This window comes from Phaethon lepturus, unplaced genomic scaffold (assembly GCF_000687285.1).
Source record: "Phaethon lepturus isolate BGI_N335 unplaced genomic scaffold, ASM68728v1 scaffold25943, whole genome shotgun sequence".
In the NCBI taxonomy this organism is placed as follows: Eukaryota; Metazoa; Chordata; class Aves; order Phaethontiformes; family Phaethontidae; genus Phaethon; species Phaethon lepturus.
In genome coordinates, this window is record NW_010531572.1 from 13,919 (window position 1) to 32,657 (window position 18,739).

The 18,739-nt window shown below is 42.0% G+C and overlaps 1 protein-coding gene across 1 annotated transcript; it reads left to right on the top strand.

Annotated features, from left to right (window-relative positions):
* Window positions 1-1,239: 1,239 nt before the first annotated feature.
* Window positions 1,240-12,720, top strand: IFFO2 (intermediate filament family orphan 2). The gene is made up of 9 exons (XM_010284615.1): window positions 1,240-1,296; window positions 1,586-1,681; window positions 3,955-4,095; window positions 5,826-5,968; window positions 8,586-8,706; window positions 8,951-8,953; window positions 10,988-11,077; window positions 11,728-11,858; window positions 12,615-12,720. The coding sequence occupies exons 1-9, from the start codon at window positions 1,261-1,263 to the stop codon at window positions 12,718-12,720; spliced, it is 867 nt and encodes a 288-aa protein (XP_010282917.1). The 5' UTR covers window positions 1,240-1,260.
* The last annotated feature ends 6,019 nt before the right edge of the window (window positions 12,721-18,739 follow it).

Sequence of the window (18,739 nt, forward strand, 5' to 3'; positions counted from 1 at the left end):
GGGTGGCCAGCATGCATCTTGGGACTGCACTCGTCGGAGCTGCTGCTGCATTGAGATGTGACCGGTTCAGGTGCCGCTGATCGTGCCTGAAGACAGCGAACCGCAATACCAGCGTGCCTGCCTGCGTCCTTTCCTGCTGGGATGGTCCACCCTGGCTTCCATTTTAGATGGGATTAAATTTGCACTTGGAACGCAGAGATGTATCGAGTAGCGTGGCGATTTTGTATGCCAACTGAAAATCGGCTGCCTCAGTGGGAATATCCCATCATCTAGCCACCACCAGATTTCTTTGTGGATTTGAAAATAGGATGAAACGATGCGCTTTGGCAGATTTAACCTTGCATTTTCAAGACCGCTTTGATTTAATAGATTTCTGAGCAAATGGTTAGCCATTTGCAGTTAAAGTATAAAAAGTGTTGAAGTGGCAACAAATTACCGTGGTGCTACTCTGAGATTAGGTTCACAGGATTGTTTTTAATCCTGTGGCATCCAAATGTTTGGGTTTTTTCCATGAGGAAAATTCTTACTGTTATAATAGAGTGGGCAAGTCTTGTGTGGCACTACCGCCCATTCAAAAAGTGGCCCACCTTTTACTTTCTCTCTCACTCTCAAACCATATCCACGCCTATGAATGTGTATTGTCACGTTTTCAAGAATCTTAGCTTTCGAGTTAGTATTGTCAGATAGTGGGTTTTGTTCTTTAAAGGGTTTTGGTGCTTAAAACGAGGAACTGCTGGAACTGTAATTCCTTTTCTTCTACCCTTTTAGCACTGCAGCAGCAGTGAGCGTCTGTACCCTGCATTCAAGGGGTCTTGTCCGAGTACTCTGCTTGCAACTAGTGCTGGGAAATGACTGAGGCGTGTAGGTTACCGAGGATTTTGGTGTAGAAGGCACATAAACGTATGAATTGATTGAACAGATAAATAGTAAGACTGCTGATTGGGGAAACTAACCTTCAACTGATTTTTTTTTTTTTTTCAATGAATATTTCCCACCTTATTTGCAACCAAATACTGCATAGGAGAGCGGGAAGAGTACTGATCCAAATGAAAATGGATTTAGCTTTTATTCTCTTACAGACTTACTGGTGCAGGTTTGAGGGTGTACAAGTGAGGGGGACCATCTGCTTTACATTCCAAATAACTGTCATCATCCTACAGCTATCAGAAGACTTGTGATTTTTCTTGGGAGGAAAAAAAAAAAATTACTTTTCTCCTGCAAATCTTGTCTTTCAGATGGGAAGAGGAACTGACGAGAAGAATGAGTCTGGAATCTATGGTGGAAACCTTGCGAGAGGTAAGTTTTGAATAGTATGTATTGAAAGGCATAGGTTTTCTCTGCACCTTTTGTTATGCTAGTAATTACTTGAATTTGTTTAATTAAAAAATCTTTCGTTGAGCTAGAGCAGCTGACTGCGTGGCTGTATGCTAGAGCATAGTTTGGAAGCTGAAGCAGGAAGGTGCTGAGGTTTCTGACGATGTGAAGTGTGGGAGTGGTGACATGCCCTAGCAGCCCTGCTCGAGTTAAGTGAGGAAGCATATGTTGCCCTGTTACCGCTTAGTTCTTTGTGTGCTTTCTCTTGCAGGAGGCGCAGGAAGCGGAAGCTCTCCAGGAGGAGTTAAATGAAAAGATTGAGAGACTGAAAGCAGAACTTGTGGTCTTTAAGGGTCTGATGAGTGATGTAAGTACGCTGGAGAGCAGAGTGGCCAACTCCCACTGCCTTTGTGAAATGTGTGTGTCATGCAAATGGCTTCATTCATAAAAAAGGTTATGGTCTTAGCGAGTGCCGCTTTGTAGTTAGCATTATGGCTGCCTTTATGATCTAATGCATCAGACAGATCACCCTTCCCCCTGCTTCCTGTCTGGTCTGTGTAGAGATGCATTAACTTGCTGCTTAGCCCATAACCCGGACTCTTCCCTCCCTTCCCTGTTCTCCGCAGCTGGCAGCGCCGGCATTCAGATCTGCAGCCGGGGAAAAAAATGTTGGAGAACTCACAGGTTAGGGTAAAGGGCCCATCACCATGCAGCACCACGTACTGCTAACAAGGGGGGTTTGCTCTGAGTCACGCAGGAAAGTCGTGTTCAAAAAGCAATGCGCCGTCCGTGCTTCCCCAACTCCCCTTATGAAAGTGCTGAAGAGATTAACCCAGTGTCACTGGTGCAGGTATTTGGCTTTGTTTCCAGTGCTGCTTCGACCTAAATTTCAACAAAAACAAACAAAAAAGACTTGTTTACTCAGGAATTACCTCATGTGTCATTTGATACTGACTTTCCTTCAAAGCTGGGGGTCTTTTAGACTACGACTGGATAATTTTCTTACATTTAGACGTACTGAGAGCATGTACTTATGCAGATATCTAGAAAGATAAGCCAGGTGAGCTGTGAGGTGCCTTTCTCTGTAAGACTGAAATAGTGCTGATGCCAGTTGTCTAATGGATATGTCCCATTATTCTTGTTTATTCCATAATTTTGTTTAGAACTGCTTCCTTCTGTCTTCATAGAAGCTTGCAGAACCCGTTCCCTGGTGTCAAATACATCCTCTTAGGGCCACTAGATCTGTTCATGTGAAATTCGGCAATTAGCTGTCTCTTCTTTTGGTGTTTAATTGAGAATAGGCATGCTTGGTTAGAGGCAGTGTGAAGGGGAGAAACTTGTTAGGGCTGTATCACTGCGATGACTTTTTCGCTGAGGATGAAATGTTGCTCAGTGTGGACAAAAAGGGTGGCGGTGAATGCAAACACCCTCCTCAACTTGAGAGAAAGTGTGCTTTGGGCTTTGCAAACTCTGTAAGGGAGAAGAGGGCCTGAGGAAAGCAGTGAGAATGCTTGTTTTGAATCCCACTGTGTAAATACTTAGAGCAGAGAAATGCAAAATGTTGGCATGTGACTCTTGCTTTCCTGAGGATAAGAATCACTGGTACTTATTTGATTGATAAGACTGTGTTTAGAGTATGTCAGTGTTCAGAGATTTCATTTTCTCAGTGTGTTGGGAAAACAAAAATCTCTAACTTGTCCAAAGGTGGTTGACAGGGACTGGAGAAGAACTCAGTCTAATAATTTTGGGGGAAAAAAAAACCAAAACACCAAACAAACCCAAAAAAAGAAAACAAACCCCAAAGGTTTCTTCTTGGAAAGGGGAGCTGGTATTTAAGAATGGTCTGCAAAGAGGTTTTTCTGCTTTTCTGGTCAAAGTGGAAGCATTGCCTAGCCATTGAAGTGGTACTTTCTAACAGACTAAGTCTCGCCTAGGCTGGAAAATATGCTTTCTGTGGAACAGTGTTTCTTCATAAGGAGCCAGCTGTACTGTCTGAGTGGGAGTCTCTCTTATAAATTATGTTTATAATTACTGCCCAGAGTGAAGCAAGACAAAATATTTGTCATGTAGAATTTTTGCTAGGCTGGAAGCCAGGTTAATGTCAATGAGGAGTATTTTCTGTGTTACAAGTTTTCATGGATCCCTTTAGATCCAGTCTTGATTTTATGTTTTCATGGTATGTATGAAGTTGGTGAGTGGCCTGGATTCTGTTTTAAAAGCAACTTCTCCTTGCAGGCACAGTTTTTCCGGCTGAAAGCGGGGGAAGTGTTGCATACTCACCAGGTTTTAGATTTCATTCTATTCTGCACATGCCCAACAGGGTTTTTCTCCTCCATTTTTTTTTTTTTAAAGCTCTATTGACCCATAAAAGTTTACGGTTGCCACATCTAGCAGTTGTTTGGGGTGGGTATCGGTTTTTCGGCGGCAAATCACTCTGAGTTGAAATTTTATTAGAATCTGATAGGAATGTTAACTGTTAGCTGTCCAGTCTATTTAGATTGTCCATGTACTGCCTTTCCCGGAGAAGATGTAATATTGTTTAAAAATGGTATGCCCTGGGGCTAGAGAGATACTGTGGGGTATCTCTTCTTTCCTGAACTGTATAATAATAGAAGATAATCACTACTGTCCTTCCTGCAGCCCATGACAGACCTGGACACAAAGATTCAAGAAAAGGCCATGAAGGTGGACATGGACATCTGTCGGCGAATCGATATCACAGCCAAGCTGTGTGATGTAGCGCAGCAGCGCAACTCTGAAGACGTTTCCAAGATATTCCAGGTGATTAGGCCATGAATTTTCCATAGGGTAGGGCAAGAAGTGAGGGGATGAGAGGGAGCAGTGTTGAGGAGTGTGGTCCAGGTCATTTGCCTTTTCTTGAGATTTCTCTGTGCAGACCTATTTTCTTCTTTCTCAGTCTTGAAGTGTAGCTCTCTTCTGCAGAAGCTGCTGTAGTACTAAGAGCACAAAATTTAGAGAGTTTAAAAAAAGAAGTCTCAGGATGACCTTTAAGACATGCTGTTAGTCTGATGCTAGTCTACAATGAATGCAGGGGGAAAAAAAGCATTACAGGGTCTAGCTTTGTATAAATGGCTTCCTCACATCTGTTCCCTTCACAAGTGAGAGGTTTTAAGCTTGTAGAACTGTCATCTGAATGTTCTTATTTCTGGCTCAAGCTCCATGGCCAGAAATAAAGCTTCTGTGGTGGTGAGCTATGACTGCTTTGTGAGACTAGAAGCTCCTGTTGCTTTCCTTGAGCTGTTGTGGCTCCTTGGTGCTAATAGGAAAGTAATTTAATTTGCTCCAAAAGCAAGCAGTTACAGGTTTGCTCCACACAGAGCTGTAACTCCCAACGCAGTTGGTCTTCTGTCATAACTGCAGTTTCAATGTGACTAACCCAGCTTCCTTCTACTTTCATCTAAATGTGTCTTGTTCAGTCTTTCAATAAGTCTGATGCTTTTCTCTGTGTAGTGATGCCATAAAGCGTGCTAAATGCTGTACAAAAACACTGTAAAAGATCCTTGTGGTCTCTACTGGTTGTGCTTTCTGGCTATAGTGAAGTTGCCTAAATGTTTGATGGTTGGTTTTTTTCTTATGTATCCTCAAAGACTCAAATCTCCTTACTGGAGACAATAATTTTTCTAGCGTGTTGAGCCATTGCATCGTGCTAGTGGTTCCTTCTTGTCTTTGAGTAGAATTGCCATGTCTTTCTGCTCAAAGGTAACTGCAAAACGCACTTTTGGTCAAGCATGCAGTGGTTAAAATGATCATCATGGAGAACAATACCAGGTAGAGGAAAAACTACAGTAGGTTGGGAGTGGACCGTGTGTTTGTGACTCTGTGGGACCATCTGTGAATATCTTTTTATGTTCACAGTCCTCAGATGAAGAAGTGATCCTCTGCGCCCTTTGCAGGGGTATCCCTTGAATTCTCTGCACGTCTGTGAACTTTATTACTTTGAGGTTGTCCAGGCACTTTCATGGCTCAGTTAACTCTTCTTCTGTCAACCTGAAGACTAGCAGTCTGCTGATGGGGTGCGATGACCCCGAAATAAAGGCTATCTAGAAAGGTTTCCTGTCTACTCTTCCGTGGTGGTTCAACACTGGGAGCAACAGCCTGTGATGGTGGCAGGAGAGGGAGAGTTCTGTCATTGCTCTCAAGCCTGCTGCCTGGGCACTCCTGCCAGCTTATGCTTTTACCCTATATCATTCTAACCTCTGCATGTTTTCTGGTAGGTCATAGACGGGTGTCAGTGAACAAATGAACATCTGTAGAGCGCTGGCAGCCTGCAGCTTGCTTTGCTCTTCGCTGTTCTGAACTGCTTCCTTGTGCTCTGTGTTCACCACTCATTAACAGATGCAATTCCTGTCTTGAATATGAGCCTGAATTGCCTGGGAACTGATGAATGGTTATATTCGCTCAAACCTAATGCCTCTCCTCCTTTATTTCCACCCCTCATGGCGCAGCGCCTCAGTTGAACCTTCTAGTTACTGCTCTTCTCTCCAATTAAGGTGGCTTCCAAGAAGAAAGACCGCAAGCTCACATCTGATGATGACCTCTCTGAACAGGATGGAGACAATGGCAGGTTCTCTGATGATGAGGTCAGCTGTTCTTTGAACATCACGGATGAAATGAAGCGTATGTTTAATCAGCTGTGAGTATCGCGGACAACGTGGGGAAAATTTATTCTGAAATGCAGACTTAGTCCCAGAATATCTGAGCTGCCAGCATGGTATCTACTCGAGGTTTTCTGGAAGTTCAAATACAATTAACTGATTTTTGTTCCTCCCTTAAGTAGGGAGAACTACAGAGAATATAAAAAATACAAACATCTAGTTTTACTACTCTATGCTGTTACAACAGTAGCAGAAGAAGAAACATGCAACAGCAGCAAAAAAAAGTACAAAAATTGAGTCTATTCTGTATGGTTGGCTGAATATTAGGATTCTGGAGTTTTGGAAAGAACCTGGCTGCTGCTTGGGCTGGATAGAATTTGGCAATGTCACTGAAAGCTCAGTTTGAAATGGGTAAAAACTTCTCTACTATTTTGCGTGATTTTTTCAGTTGAGCTATAGGCAAATGGTAGCAGTGGATCTGTGCAGAAGATAAGTTCTAGCAGTGGACAACAACTTACACATTCCAAGAACGTGGGTGTTGTAAGACTTGCTGCAAAGTAGGGTCTCCCAAACTGGCAGAATACGCAGTTTATTTTGCCTAAAGCTTTTCCCCAAATGGGAGTGTTGGGAAGCTTGTAACAGCTGAGAAGAGACGCTGCACCTTGGTGCTACTGGCCATGTGCCCTGCTGTTCTTCTTTTCTAGAGATGATGGAGATGGTCACGGCCTGGTGAGACTTTTGAAGGTCTCTGCTGTTTTCTTTTGGCAGAGAAGCCCCAGCAAGCACCGTAGGTCTGACGTTCCTAGCATTTGAGCATGGGCGTCTTCTGACAACTGCAGTGACTACAGAGGGAAGAATTCTCAGTGCTTTCCCCCCCGCAGTGTAGGACAGTATCTAATATGTAGGAGTACACAAGAAATAGAAGCACTAGCTCCTCTTCTGTTGTCTGCTGCAAAAAGTTCTGTTTTCAGAGTGTATGTGTCTGTCTTTCTGCCTGAATCACATAGGAGGGCTTTTTTTTTTTTTTTTTTTTTTTGCAAAAGTTCTAGGTAACTCCTCTTGTTAGGACTCTTGTTTTAGGTGTCTTTAGGTCCGTATTAATATTCAGTGTAATAAATACAGATTTTTTACTTTTCCACTGCTAGAATTCAGTGTGACAGTAGATAGTGTGTGGAATTTTAGAAAAGCAAGAGGGTAAAATTTAGCTACTAGGTTGGTAATGCATTCAGTTTTTAGTTTTGTTCTTAAACCTGTCCTGTGATACCCAGTTTTTACTGGGGCTGCCAATGAAATTCTTATGTCCTGGTCCTATCTTGTTTGTCACATAGTGCTGCAGGAATCTTGTTAGATGTAAATTGGGTTGATCTAGAACAGTGTTCATGGCTTGTTGAAGATGGTACATCTCTAAGGATGTCTGGGGTTGGGGGCTTTGTGAGGTAGAAGACAGTATTTTACAAATAGCTGACTAGCTTATCTCATTAACAAAAACCGAAAGCAACTTGCATTTTGTCTGTAATGAACTTAATCTTTAAGTGTCTAGCAGTAAAAAGTCAAAATGCAGTTAGCTTTGAACAGTGTGTACGTCTGAAGTAAGCAGCAGGCAAAACTGGGAGCCTTTGTGCTCTCTGACGAGGATAGCTCTTGCAGAAACTCATTTGAAGAAATTGCATTGCAGAAGGCACAATCATGTATGTCCAAGTTTGTTGGTTTTTTTAAATTATTTTTTAAAGTCGTGCTGAGTATAGACAAAGAGCCTGTCTCTTTTGCCAAGCTCTTCAGCCTCCTAAAGACAGTCTTGGACTCAGCTTCAGGACTGAGATGGTATCTGCTTAAAAGGAAGTGAACTAAAATAACAAAAATGCATCAGTCTGAAATTAGCAGACTGCTGCTGGGAGCAATTTCAGACTTTTTTTTTTATCAGACCTCCTTAACAAGGACAAGAAGCAGCTACTAGTGTTTCGCTCTGCTGCTGTTCAAACTGACAGGGACTCAAGTGCCTTCTGAAACTTTCCTTTATTGCACAACTGACCGTACTAAAGGGGCCTGACTAAATAACAGTGTTAAAGGCCATTCTTGCCACTGCTTGTTCTCCATCTGAAGTGGCTGTAGTTGTATCTTTGTTGTTCAAGTCAACAATAAGTATTTATGCTCACCTGCACATCATTTCGGACTTCACTGTTTTCACAGTTGTTACTTTTGAAAATAATGTTTTTAAGTGCTGCAGGGCCAAAATGTTGGCCGAACTTCAACGTGAAGATCAGCAGGGAGTTTTCTAGTGGCTGTTTCTTGTAAAATTCCTTGAACTGTGTTTGGGCTCAGTTTCCCATGTATAAAAAGAATAGTTTAAAACATTTTTGTGGTTTTGCAAACAGGGGAAACTAATGCGCAGCACCATCTGGAGGACAGAGCTAGGACTGTGTGCTTGTACCAGGAATGCTAACAAGGATCTTTTATTCTGCTTTGGGATGGCAAAGAGCCCAGGAGCGAGGCACTTGGACAGTGGCAAAGCCTGTGTGTAAAAACTGTGAGGATTTTCAGCTGCTGCATTGTCTCCTTTGTTCAGTTCATAGCCCCTTTTTTCTAGAAGATTAATTAAAGGACTGAGGGAGTGGGGCTGGAGTAGTTTCACTGATGCTTTTTCTGTTATCTTAACAGTCGTGAGACATTTGATTTTGATGATGACTGTGATAGTTTAACATGGGAGGAGAATGAGGAAACGTTGCTTCTTTGGGAAGACTTTACAAACTGCAATCCTTCAATTGACCTCCAAGGAGAGGTGAGTTTATTTCCGTTATTTTCTTGACCTATTCTCTGCAGAAACTGTATCCCTCAGCTGCTCTTTTAGCCATTTGAGCCTTTGCATATTTGACTGGTGGTCTAGTTTGCCGTGCAAGCTTGCTTTGATTTTAAAATCCTCTTAGTGCTTTCTCACTGTGGTTGCTTTTCAGTTTGTGCAATCAGTTTATTTGCCAAACTTAATTTCTTCTGCTCCTTCAAACTGAGTATTTAAAAGTACTGAGCAAGTGTCAAAAGATCCAATGCGTCTAGCTGCTACAGGAGCATCACGCGATCTGTCACCCTTAGCAGTCGTTTATCTAAAGCCCTATATCTTCCACACAGCATCTCGCTTTCTTTGTAGATTATCGTTCATGCTTTAATTGTCAAAATGGTACATAGTGTGGCACGCTTGTTCTAGTGGAGAGAAATACAAACCCGGTACGGTCTGTGGAAGATGAAGTACCTCCAGCCTATTGCAAAGAAGCTGCGGTTGCAGGACTGCTTAAGGCCCCAGGGATCTTCTGAACCCGTGAATCTTGTGCTTCCATCTTCCCAGTCAATAGGACTCTCCTAGCGTTCGTGGATAATAAACAGCTTGCTTTTAATCCTTAAGATCCTTCGCAAAGTAAGCTGGTGGCTGCATGCTGCCTCATTCAGAGACTCATGAGCCTTTTTAAACAGGCCTAGAGAGAGAGAGAAATGGCAAGGTCTGGGCTTTGTGCGGGTAGTCTTAAACGTGACGCTATTATTTCATTACTGAGTAGCACGACAGCAGTAGGTAAGAAATAATCCTGCCTTCTTCCTTCATCGCTGTAGTGTAAAGATGCTGAGGCAGCAGTCTCCTGAATATTGTTTTGTGTTGACTGCCAGGGGTGTGTTAATTTACATCTTCCCGTTTGTGGATCATCTGGCATACTCTGAAACTGCGGAGATTACTCAGAAGTGCTAGGACTGCAGAAAGCAGCGTACTTAGCTACATGTCGTCTTTTGAGCAGGGAGAGTGGCAGAGTGATAATGTGTAGCCGTGTGCTGGAATTAGTGACAGATTTATTTGCATATACCCATGTGTGCATGTATAAGTGCGGCTATCGGAGGAATATTGCTGAACTCAGACCTTCCGTGCGAAAACTCTAAAGGTTTTAAGAAGCTTAAATCCTTCTAAATGAAAATTATACAAGGAAAGGGTAGATTTGTCTTGTAGATGGAGATTCAGAATAAAGACTGCTCTGTCTGTGCCTGGTCTTTAGCATAGTGCTTTACATGCCTGAATCTTCCTTCCACTGGCTTTATTCCTTTCAAGTTCTTACACGGTGCCCTAGCCACCTTCTTTTATGACCTTCCTCCTTAAAGCGCTTCTGCATTTAAAAGGATAAGTGGAATGATTCTTCTAACTGTAGGCTGGATAGCCTGACGTTGGTACCGGGTATGATCCTGATAAAGCTGCCACAGATGTGGCCAAAGGATGGAAACATAATTAATGCTCATCAGTACAGTTACATTAAATTGATGATAATTTTTTTTTCTGGAAAACGGGAGTTAGGTAGTAACGTGAAAGAGAACAACAACATTGTTAAACTGTGAAACAGTTGATTTAGTCTCTTTGTGACAGCGTGAAATAATGCTATGCGTTTTGTAGCCCAGACTGTACTGTCAATCAAAGCAATGACGATACCGGAGGTGGTGTCTGTCAGGATATTTCCTTTGGGACATCCCGTGTTCTCACATGCGATATTTTCATCAGTAGTGTGCTGGAGTGAGCTTGCTTTATCTAGCACTTAAGTGAAGAATTTCAATAGGAGACAATGGGTGCAGAGCACACACGTGAGGCAACGGAGACTGCACGGACTTGAGAGTAATAATATGTTATTGGAAAGTGAGAATTCCAGTGCAAAGCTGTAAGTGGTGTGGTCAATGCAAGGAGAGCAATTACAATCTAAGCGTGATCAGACTGGAAGGTTCAGGAAAATCCATGGGTTTGGTTCTTTGGCATGCATCAGATATCTGTGTTTAATTGCTGGAGCCTTGGTCTGTAGGTTCCTTGATTAGAGACTTTATCTTGTGTGTACGAAGCCACGGTCATGGTACAAGTGTATGTTTCCTGGTATGCCAATTTCAAGAAGCAGACTATTCCTTGCCTGTGTAAAAATGTATTAAAAAAATCTCTGGAAAAGCATAACAACCTGCATTTCTGAGTGAGGTTAAATAAGAAAATCTTCAGTCTGCTGTTGAATTCCTTGTTAGTATCTTGCTAACTCTTTGTGTCCTCCTTTCCCCTGCAGGAAGAAAACCTGGGAAACTTGATCCATGAAACAGAGTCTTTCTTTAAAACGAGAGACAAGGAATACCAAGAAACAATAGGGCAGATAGAGGTAAGGAAGTTGTTCATGACAACAATGGACAAAAATACACATGGTGTTCTGGTTGGTACCCACAGAAGAAAGATGGAATGTCTATATTCTAATCAAAGAATGCAAAGGTGTTTTTCTTCGACATAGCCATGGGATTTTTTCTAAATACCATTCTCTAGACAGCTCTGTTATTGAGTAAACATAAATCTGTAGCTGGTGGAGAGAGACCCTTCAGAACAAAGAGAATAAAAATGCACTATCATTCTTTTGCCCCCATTTGTCTTGCATCTCTACCGTCACACTGCAAAATGCTTTACAAGACTTGGCCTCGGAGGTTGCGAGACACAGCGGCTGTAGCTTCTCAAAGTCTTTGCCCTGCCTAGAACACGCTTTCTTTAATTACTGCGTGTTGACAATCAAGATGCTAGGCAGCAGGAAAAAAAACCTCGTCGGCTGTTTAAAACCAGTGCTGAGCTCTGATTAAAATACACTTCATAAGCTGATGAATACGTTGGCGGTATACAACACTGAGGTTAAACATATATTGTGCGGGTGTTTGGGATTGGCTCTGGGCAGCTTTAGCATCCCCACTGGTATGTAAGATTGAGTGAAGCTGGGAGAAGCTGCTAGCAGCTCACCTTGGGCTGATTATTTTCTCTTATTTCTTACAGCTGGAATTAGCCACAGCCAAGAGTGACATGAATCGCCACCTTCATGAATATATGGAAATGTGTAGTATGAAAAGAGGCCTGGATGTACAAATGGAAACCTGTCGTAGGCTTATCAAAGGCTCAGCTGACAGGTAATAAGATACTACCATTCTGTCTGGGGCGCTTCAAGAATTTAATGTGCTCTTGTTTCCTGCCAGGTTGTTTTAAAGGCAACAGTATCATTTTGTCCTAAAGCTTTGTCCTTCAGGTAATCTTGCTTTGTTCAGGGTCAAGTATCAGTCTTAAAAGGAACCCTGTAACAGTGTGTATGTTCCTACACACAGTAACACTTAAATGATTCAATGCCTGGTGGTAGAAACAGGAATCTCTAACTTGGATTGACCCTTAGTCGTAATGTCATAGATCTAGAACTCTCAAACAAAAGCCCGCGTTAAACCTTGACTGTGGCCTTTACACAAAGAACTTGGTTTTAATCTTCTAATGTGTTAAGAACCCTATACTATGAGGGATTTTTTTTTTCTCTTGCTCGCCCTCAGTATACATCCTGGCTTAAAAGAACAAGAGGAGAAACTTTTTTGAGTTTTCAAAACTGTACAAGAGTGTCTGTAGGATGTTCATTGGACTTAGTTTCCATTTCCCTATCTGTAAATCTAGGGCATCCTTTGTATAGGAGATGGCAGATTGGGGTGGCAGCACATGAGATGCTTAAGTTTACTACAGATATTTACTGTAAACCCAAAGTTTAGTGTTAATAAAGGACACTTTACATTGTTTTGGGAAGCGAAAGTGACCATTTTTTTTGAAGGTTCCTTTTTTTTTCATTCTGTCATAGATTTTTTTTTTTTTTTTTTTTTTTTTCCTAACCCTTTCTCTGAATTTTTCTATAGAAATTCTCCATCTCCCAGCTCTGTAGCCAGCAGCGACTCAGGAAACACAGATGAAATTCAGGACGAGTTGGACAGAGAGACGGATGTGGAGCCCATGGTCAGCTGATACGTAGTTGGAGCATTCCAGTGGAAGGGAAGATACAAGAAAAGATCAAAAAACAATACACTGATGGGGAGAAAAAAAAAAAAAGACTTGTAAACCCTTGCACAGGGTTTCTAGAGACTCCTTCCCACACGCATCCCCACCCCACCCAAGGATTGGTGCTGTAAATTTCTATTGTTATACAAATCATAAATGCAGAGTCCTGTAAGAAAACATGGTGTTTTAATTGTGCCTTTGCCCCAAGCTGAGCCACTTTGAGCTCCAGTGGAATACAGGTGTTTTTATAAAAAATATTATTAAAAAAAAAAATCTGGTAGCAGCAGAGAATGGTGCTGCAAAGGCTCTGGGTATTTCAATAAGCTTATGGTTTTATTGAACCACTGCACTGATTGGCAAAAGGAGCACTGGCAAAACGAGAAGCGAACCCGAGGCAATTATGGTACAATTACCAATGTCTGACACAAAAAAGAATGCCTCCAAATTGAATTGTAACCATTTAAAAATAATAGTGGGTTTAGAGACAGCTGTTAGGATTAAGCAGTTATACAATATTCAAAGGAATTTCTTCATTCTCTCTTTTCTGGGTGAAGGAGCCTTTGAGATTTGTACAAGCTTTCTGCTAGACTCCAGAACCTGAAAGAAGCAGGTCTCAGCTCGGTGGCAAAGCAGGTGGACAAAGGAGGGTTCAGTGGGGTGGGACTATCACTGATAAACTACTATGCAAAAAAAAAAAAAAGCTCGCCTTATTTATATGGAATGTTTGGTCCCTGCTGGGCTACAGTTATCTCTTGGGGAAAGGAAAGCTAAAAACACATTTGCACATGTTAGTTATCTGTAGAGCTTCTTTTGAGGAGGAATGTCATATTACAATGCCTTTGTTTCCAGTGATTGGATTAAGAGGGGAATCAGCCCTTCAATTCCTGTGTTGTTTTGTGTTTTCTTTTTTCAGGATTTTTTTTCTTTAAGAACCATAGTGTTTGCAGATTTTACTTTGCTGACAGGGAGATAACTCCATTTTATGCTGCTTTCGTGACGTTTGGAGTGGAATAGTTGAAGCATCAGGATAAACTGACACGCAGTGGTGTAGATACAGGCTTGAGATGTGGCATTTGGGAGAGTTCCAGGCTACTGTTCTTCAGAAAAGCTGAACATTGGAAAATACTGTAATCCTTTTTAGGGTGTAGTAAAATGAATCCCAAACTACTGCTACCCTAGAATTAGGGAAGAACAGCCATGTGCTTTCTCCGTGAGAAAGTGAGAAGACCTAGGCTTTGTCAGTCTTTCTGTATTTTTTTTACACAGGAGAAAGCAGCATGAGAAATCAGATCACTTGGTGGTATTTGAGGAACCTCTGGCATCATCAAGCTGTTCATGGTTATTAATGGGAATTGTAGCACCTCAGCCAGGTAAAAACAGGGTATAAACCTCAGCCAGTAATTTTTTGTTTGTTTTTTAGACCAAGATTGAAAGTGTAGTTAATACTGCCTAAAGGTAACTGTGTAATTAACTAGCAGTTGCAAGACTTGGAGTAAATACCAAATGTATTTTTCTTTCCTGCCAGGAAGCTTAGAAACTGCTATGTAGGAGCAGTGCTAGGACTGGACAGGGAAATACCAGATTTAAGCACCCTCTCAGTGTTACATAAAGGTAAGCTGGCCAATCTTTTTAGCTTCCTGAGTATTGTTGCCCTTAGGTATTGACCTGAAACCAGCGGGGTGGCGTTGTCAGCATACAGCCAGTATAGATCAGTGTTGCTTTCTTCCAAAAAGAGCCCAAGAGTCTCAGCGAATGGCGCGTTCTGGGCAGAAATGGCTCTCCGTCTTGCGCAGCGCCGCGGAGGGGCAGGACCTCGGAGGGTTTCTGTTCGTGCTGTAACCGTGGGTACAGTAATGTCTCCTCTGTCTGAGTTTCCTGTGTTGCTGCCTAGAGTTTCATCGCTGTGCAGATCCGTCTCCTGCTTGGACACGCTAGTGCTTTTAGGTGACGTCAATCAAATGGGCTCCCTGTGTTTTTCATGGTGGAGAGGAGTACTGGGAGGATCCATCTGGATCCACAGTGTGGAGGCCATGATCCACGATCAATGGCTTCTGTCCAAGAAAATAGAGCCAAGGATATTCTTGTGGTTTCCTTACTGATTGAAATGCTCAATGCAGTTATTCACAGAGGAGCTAGCAACTTCTTGGTTCTTGCGGTGTGGGTTAAAGGGCTTTTTCAAAGCCTGTTTCATCATGTAGACGTAGATAACTTTTCTCTGGAAAAGAAAACTTATTCCAAAGTGCTCATTCCTATTATTTCTTAGGTGGCCAAAGTGGTAAATGTCATGTTCGCTAGGGCTGCAAGTTGTGGGGGGGTGGGGGGTGGCAAGAGATGTGGTAATTTTTGAGGGGGCTGGGACTGCATGTTTTCAATAAAGTACTCTTAAGGTTTTCAAGCCTGTATGAACTTCAGCTGCTAATACGTAGTTTCTCACAAGGCTGAGAAACCACCTGCCAAAGCTGAACGTCCGTGATGCTTTAGTGACTTTGGTGGAGGCATTGTTAAGCAATCTACTTGCACAGTGAACCAGCCTCGTCGGAGGCTGTTGTTCAGCTCTCCTCAATTATAAAATGCTCTTTGGTACTGGAGAAACTGGGCAATTGTAACGGCCGTCCGGCTTCGCTGCTGTTTGGTTTTGGTTTTTTTCTTTAAAACTCAGTGTCCTAGTAAGGAAAAAAGCTGAGTGTCCTTGAAACTAGTAGGTGGTATGTTGAGGGTAGGAAAGAATATCCTCAGTTTGACAGTGAGAGCCAAGCGAGGAAGCAGAAATTTAGCTGTCGAAACGAGCTAGCTGTAACCTGCAGTTTATCTCATAGCCATAATGCTGAGGAGCATCTGTAACAGGGGTGCATTTGTGGGTAAGTGTAAGGGATGTGGGTCTATAGTAGAGGGTATAGAAATAATGTGTATGGTGGTGATGTGTATGACGGTAAATTACCATAGTTGTTGGTGTCTGTTTCTTATAACCATATGTAATCCATTTTTAAAGAAAAGGTGTTTTCATACTTGGGATTGGGGTTTTATTTTCATTTAGGCTGTGTAGGACTCGGTGGATCAACCTTTCGGGAGTTACGAGGGTTGATCCTTGATGGTTTCCCTAGGAGGTCTTTGGTTTAGTGTCAAGCGATACTGCGGATTTAGCTGACAGTGGTCCTGTTCTGTTTGCGTATAACCACTCTATAGATAAAAGCTTGCCAGAAAAAAATTGTGAAAATGCTGGAAAATGATTTTGATGACCTCTTTGTTTTTTCTTTGTAAAGCTGTAAATACTTTATTTTTGTTTTCTATTCTTAATGCGGTGTCATATTGACACTTTTTTAGACTTACAATCAGAAAATCCTCCTCATTGTTTCTCATTTTTTAAAAGAGGATTTCAAGGAAGCAAATTTTTTTGCTTGTTAGCAGTGTAATAACAGATCAAATTCCTAAAATGGGTTTGTACAAAAAATGTTTTCAGCAAACAAATGGCAGTTGCTTTTGTGGATGCATGTTCAAAAATGTCCAAAGAAATAATGTGGTACAAACATTTTTTTCGAAGACTTGGTAATTATCGTATTAGTTCACACAATGAAAAAACAAAATTCTTTAAAAAAAATGTGTCCGGAGGGGAATGTAATGAAACTCATCTAAGCTAAATGTGTAATCTATTTATAAAAAACACAGTATATATTCTATTTTTATTAGAGGTTTTTAAAGTGCAAACAGAATTCTGTTAGCAAATGCAATTACTCCCTTGTAAAATATCTCTCAAAGGGTTTCAAGCGACAACACGGAAATAATCTAACAGGTCTGGCTGTGAAGCACTTACCCATTGCTTCCTTGGAGCAAGAGAGAGGGAAAGCAAAACAAGTTAACGACTTTTCTGCGACTTTTTGCTCTTTCCCATGTTGTGGTGGTTGGTTTTTTTCCTTCCCCTGATTGCAAGGCATTCTGCTGGCGAGGGTAAGGGCCTTGTTTGCCCCCCTAAATACAGGGGGTGATTGCAGCACAGTAGTTTTAAAATGTGCCCCAGAGTGGGTTTTGTGTTCTACATGGTCAGAAGATAAATTGTGTTTGTTTACACCGGTATAAATTGGAATTAACTTGATGAAACAAAATAATAGATCAGAATTATGCCTGAATATGGATCTAAAAATGCTTCTAATATGAGATTGATTTTTTTTCCTTTTTTTTGCATAACCATTTCTGCCAGCAAAAATACAGGCGGGGTCATCGGTCCAAGGCTGGCTGAGAAAAAGCCACGGCGATGGGTGGGTGCTCACAGCCTCGCCACAGCGCTGCGGTCTCTGTAAAGCAGCTATTTCCTTATGTTTCCCTTGGCTCTGGAAAAAATGAGGAAGAATGTTTGTGTTGGAGTGCGTGAGGAAGGGAATTGCAATACTGGGAAGTCTCTGATTCGTGTTTCACGTTCAGGAGTGCTTCATTTTAGAGCTGAGTGTTTAAAGCACGATTATCACAGCAAAATTAAGAAATCATAGTGTTTCCGTGCTATAAGAATACCCTGGTGAGGATTTTCCACATGTTGCTTCTGTTTTTTTCTTCTTTTGCACTGGTCCAGAACTTGGTTGCAGGGGAACACGCAGGTTTTTAAAATGTTTGCCTTACAGTGTTAAGTCACCCAAATGCTTGTTTTTAAACTTTTAGTAGAGCGTAACTTATGTCGGTTTGAGTTTTAAATGAGAAATCGTCGATCAAGGCAACACTCAGTATCCTGGTGTTAATAATGCTGGTTTTAGAGGCGAGCTAGAAACACTACCTGCCAAATTCTTCATTCAATCCCTTGCTAACCTGTTTCTGGAGAGGGGAACACTGAAAGCTTGAACCCAAGTCTTTGGCAGAGTAGTGAAGAAACACTTGACGATTCTTTCTTTTTGTGTTTTTGTGTGTAGTTCAGTGTCTTAAGACCCTTCCGCGTTTTGCGGGAGCTTTTCAAAGCTTCTCTTTTGAAGAAGCAACACATTGTGTTTAAGAAGTGGGTATTTGATGCTTCCAGAAATCACGATTCCCTCCTAATTTGAGGCACTCCAAGAGTGAAGCACCTCTGTAAGCAAAGGTGGTGCTCATAGGTCTGGCTGGCTCCATCTGGCGAGGCAATAATGATGATATTGCTTAAAGGCTTAAAACAAACCCTGGGGTGGCTTCAAACCTGTGTCACTTCCATGGCAGAACACCCCAACACGCCTGTGGTTTGTGAGCTGCCCAAACTGACAACCTCTGCGCGGATTTCATCTGAAATCCCAAAATTTCCTCTTTCATTAGAGAGGGTTGAGGATGATTAAAAGCTTGGTCACTGGACACACTTCTTGTGTAACGTGGTTTCACCAAGACACACAATTCAGTCCTTTAAGTGTATGTAGCTAAGTTCTGCCAAAAATTATTTATTATTTAATGTGCTTAAGTGGAGGGTATTGATGACTCTTTCCCATGCTGTGTCACTTCTTGTCAGTTCCTCTTAGGTCATGTAAGAATTTCTTTTATACACGTTAAAACAGACTACTGATCAATGTGGAAATGAACCTGTTTACCGTACTGTTGTAAATATTGTGCTTTATATTCTGTATATTAGCTTCTTTTAAAGAAAAAGACTTAACTGATGATGCTATTTGATCTCTGGTGAGGAAAGGACGAAGGATGAACCAGCTCCCAAGCTTGCTCCGGAGTCGAGATGTAAATCAATTTTCCTCTGTGGCTGGAAGTCTGTCCTGGGTATTTGAAGGCAGACCGAATGGTACATGCACGTACTGGCGGTGGATTTTGGACCATCAAAGGCTTCAGAAATCTTAATCCACTTTAGCAGGGGCACCGAGAAACACCCGCAGCAAGAGCCAGAAGCATTTGCGCTCCTCTGAGTTTCAACGGATTATCTTCGTTTTCCCTTTTTTTAGTGCCAAAACCAACCCCACCCACCCCTTCCAGGTCTGCTCTCCGGCTCCCCGTACACCGCTCCGCGCTCTCCTCCCATGTCTGTCTGTCTGTCCGTCCTCAG

Coding starts and splice junctions, on each gene's coding strand:
- IFFO2 (XM_010284615.1), top strand. CDS start 1,261: ATGAGTCTGGAATCTATGGTGGAAACCTTGCGAGAG. Junction 5,969..8,585: donor AAGCGTATGTTTAATCAGCT/GTGAGTATCGCG, acceptor TTATCTTAACAG/TCGTGAGACATTTGATTTTG. Junction 11,859..12,614: donor ATCAAAGGCTCAGCTGACAG/GTAATAAGATAC, acceptor ATTTTTCTATAG/AAATTCTCCATCTCCCAGCT.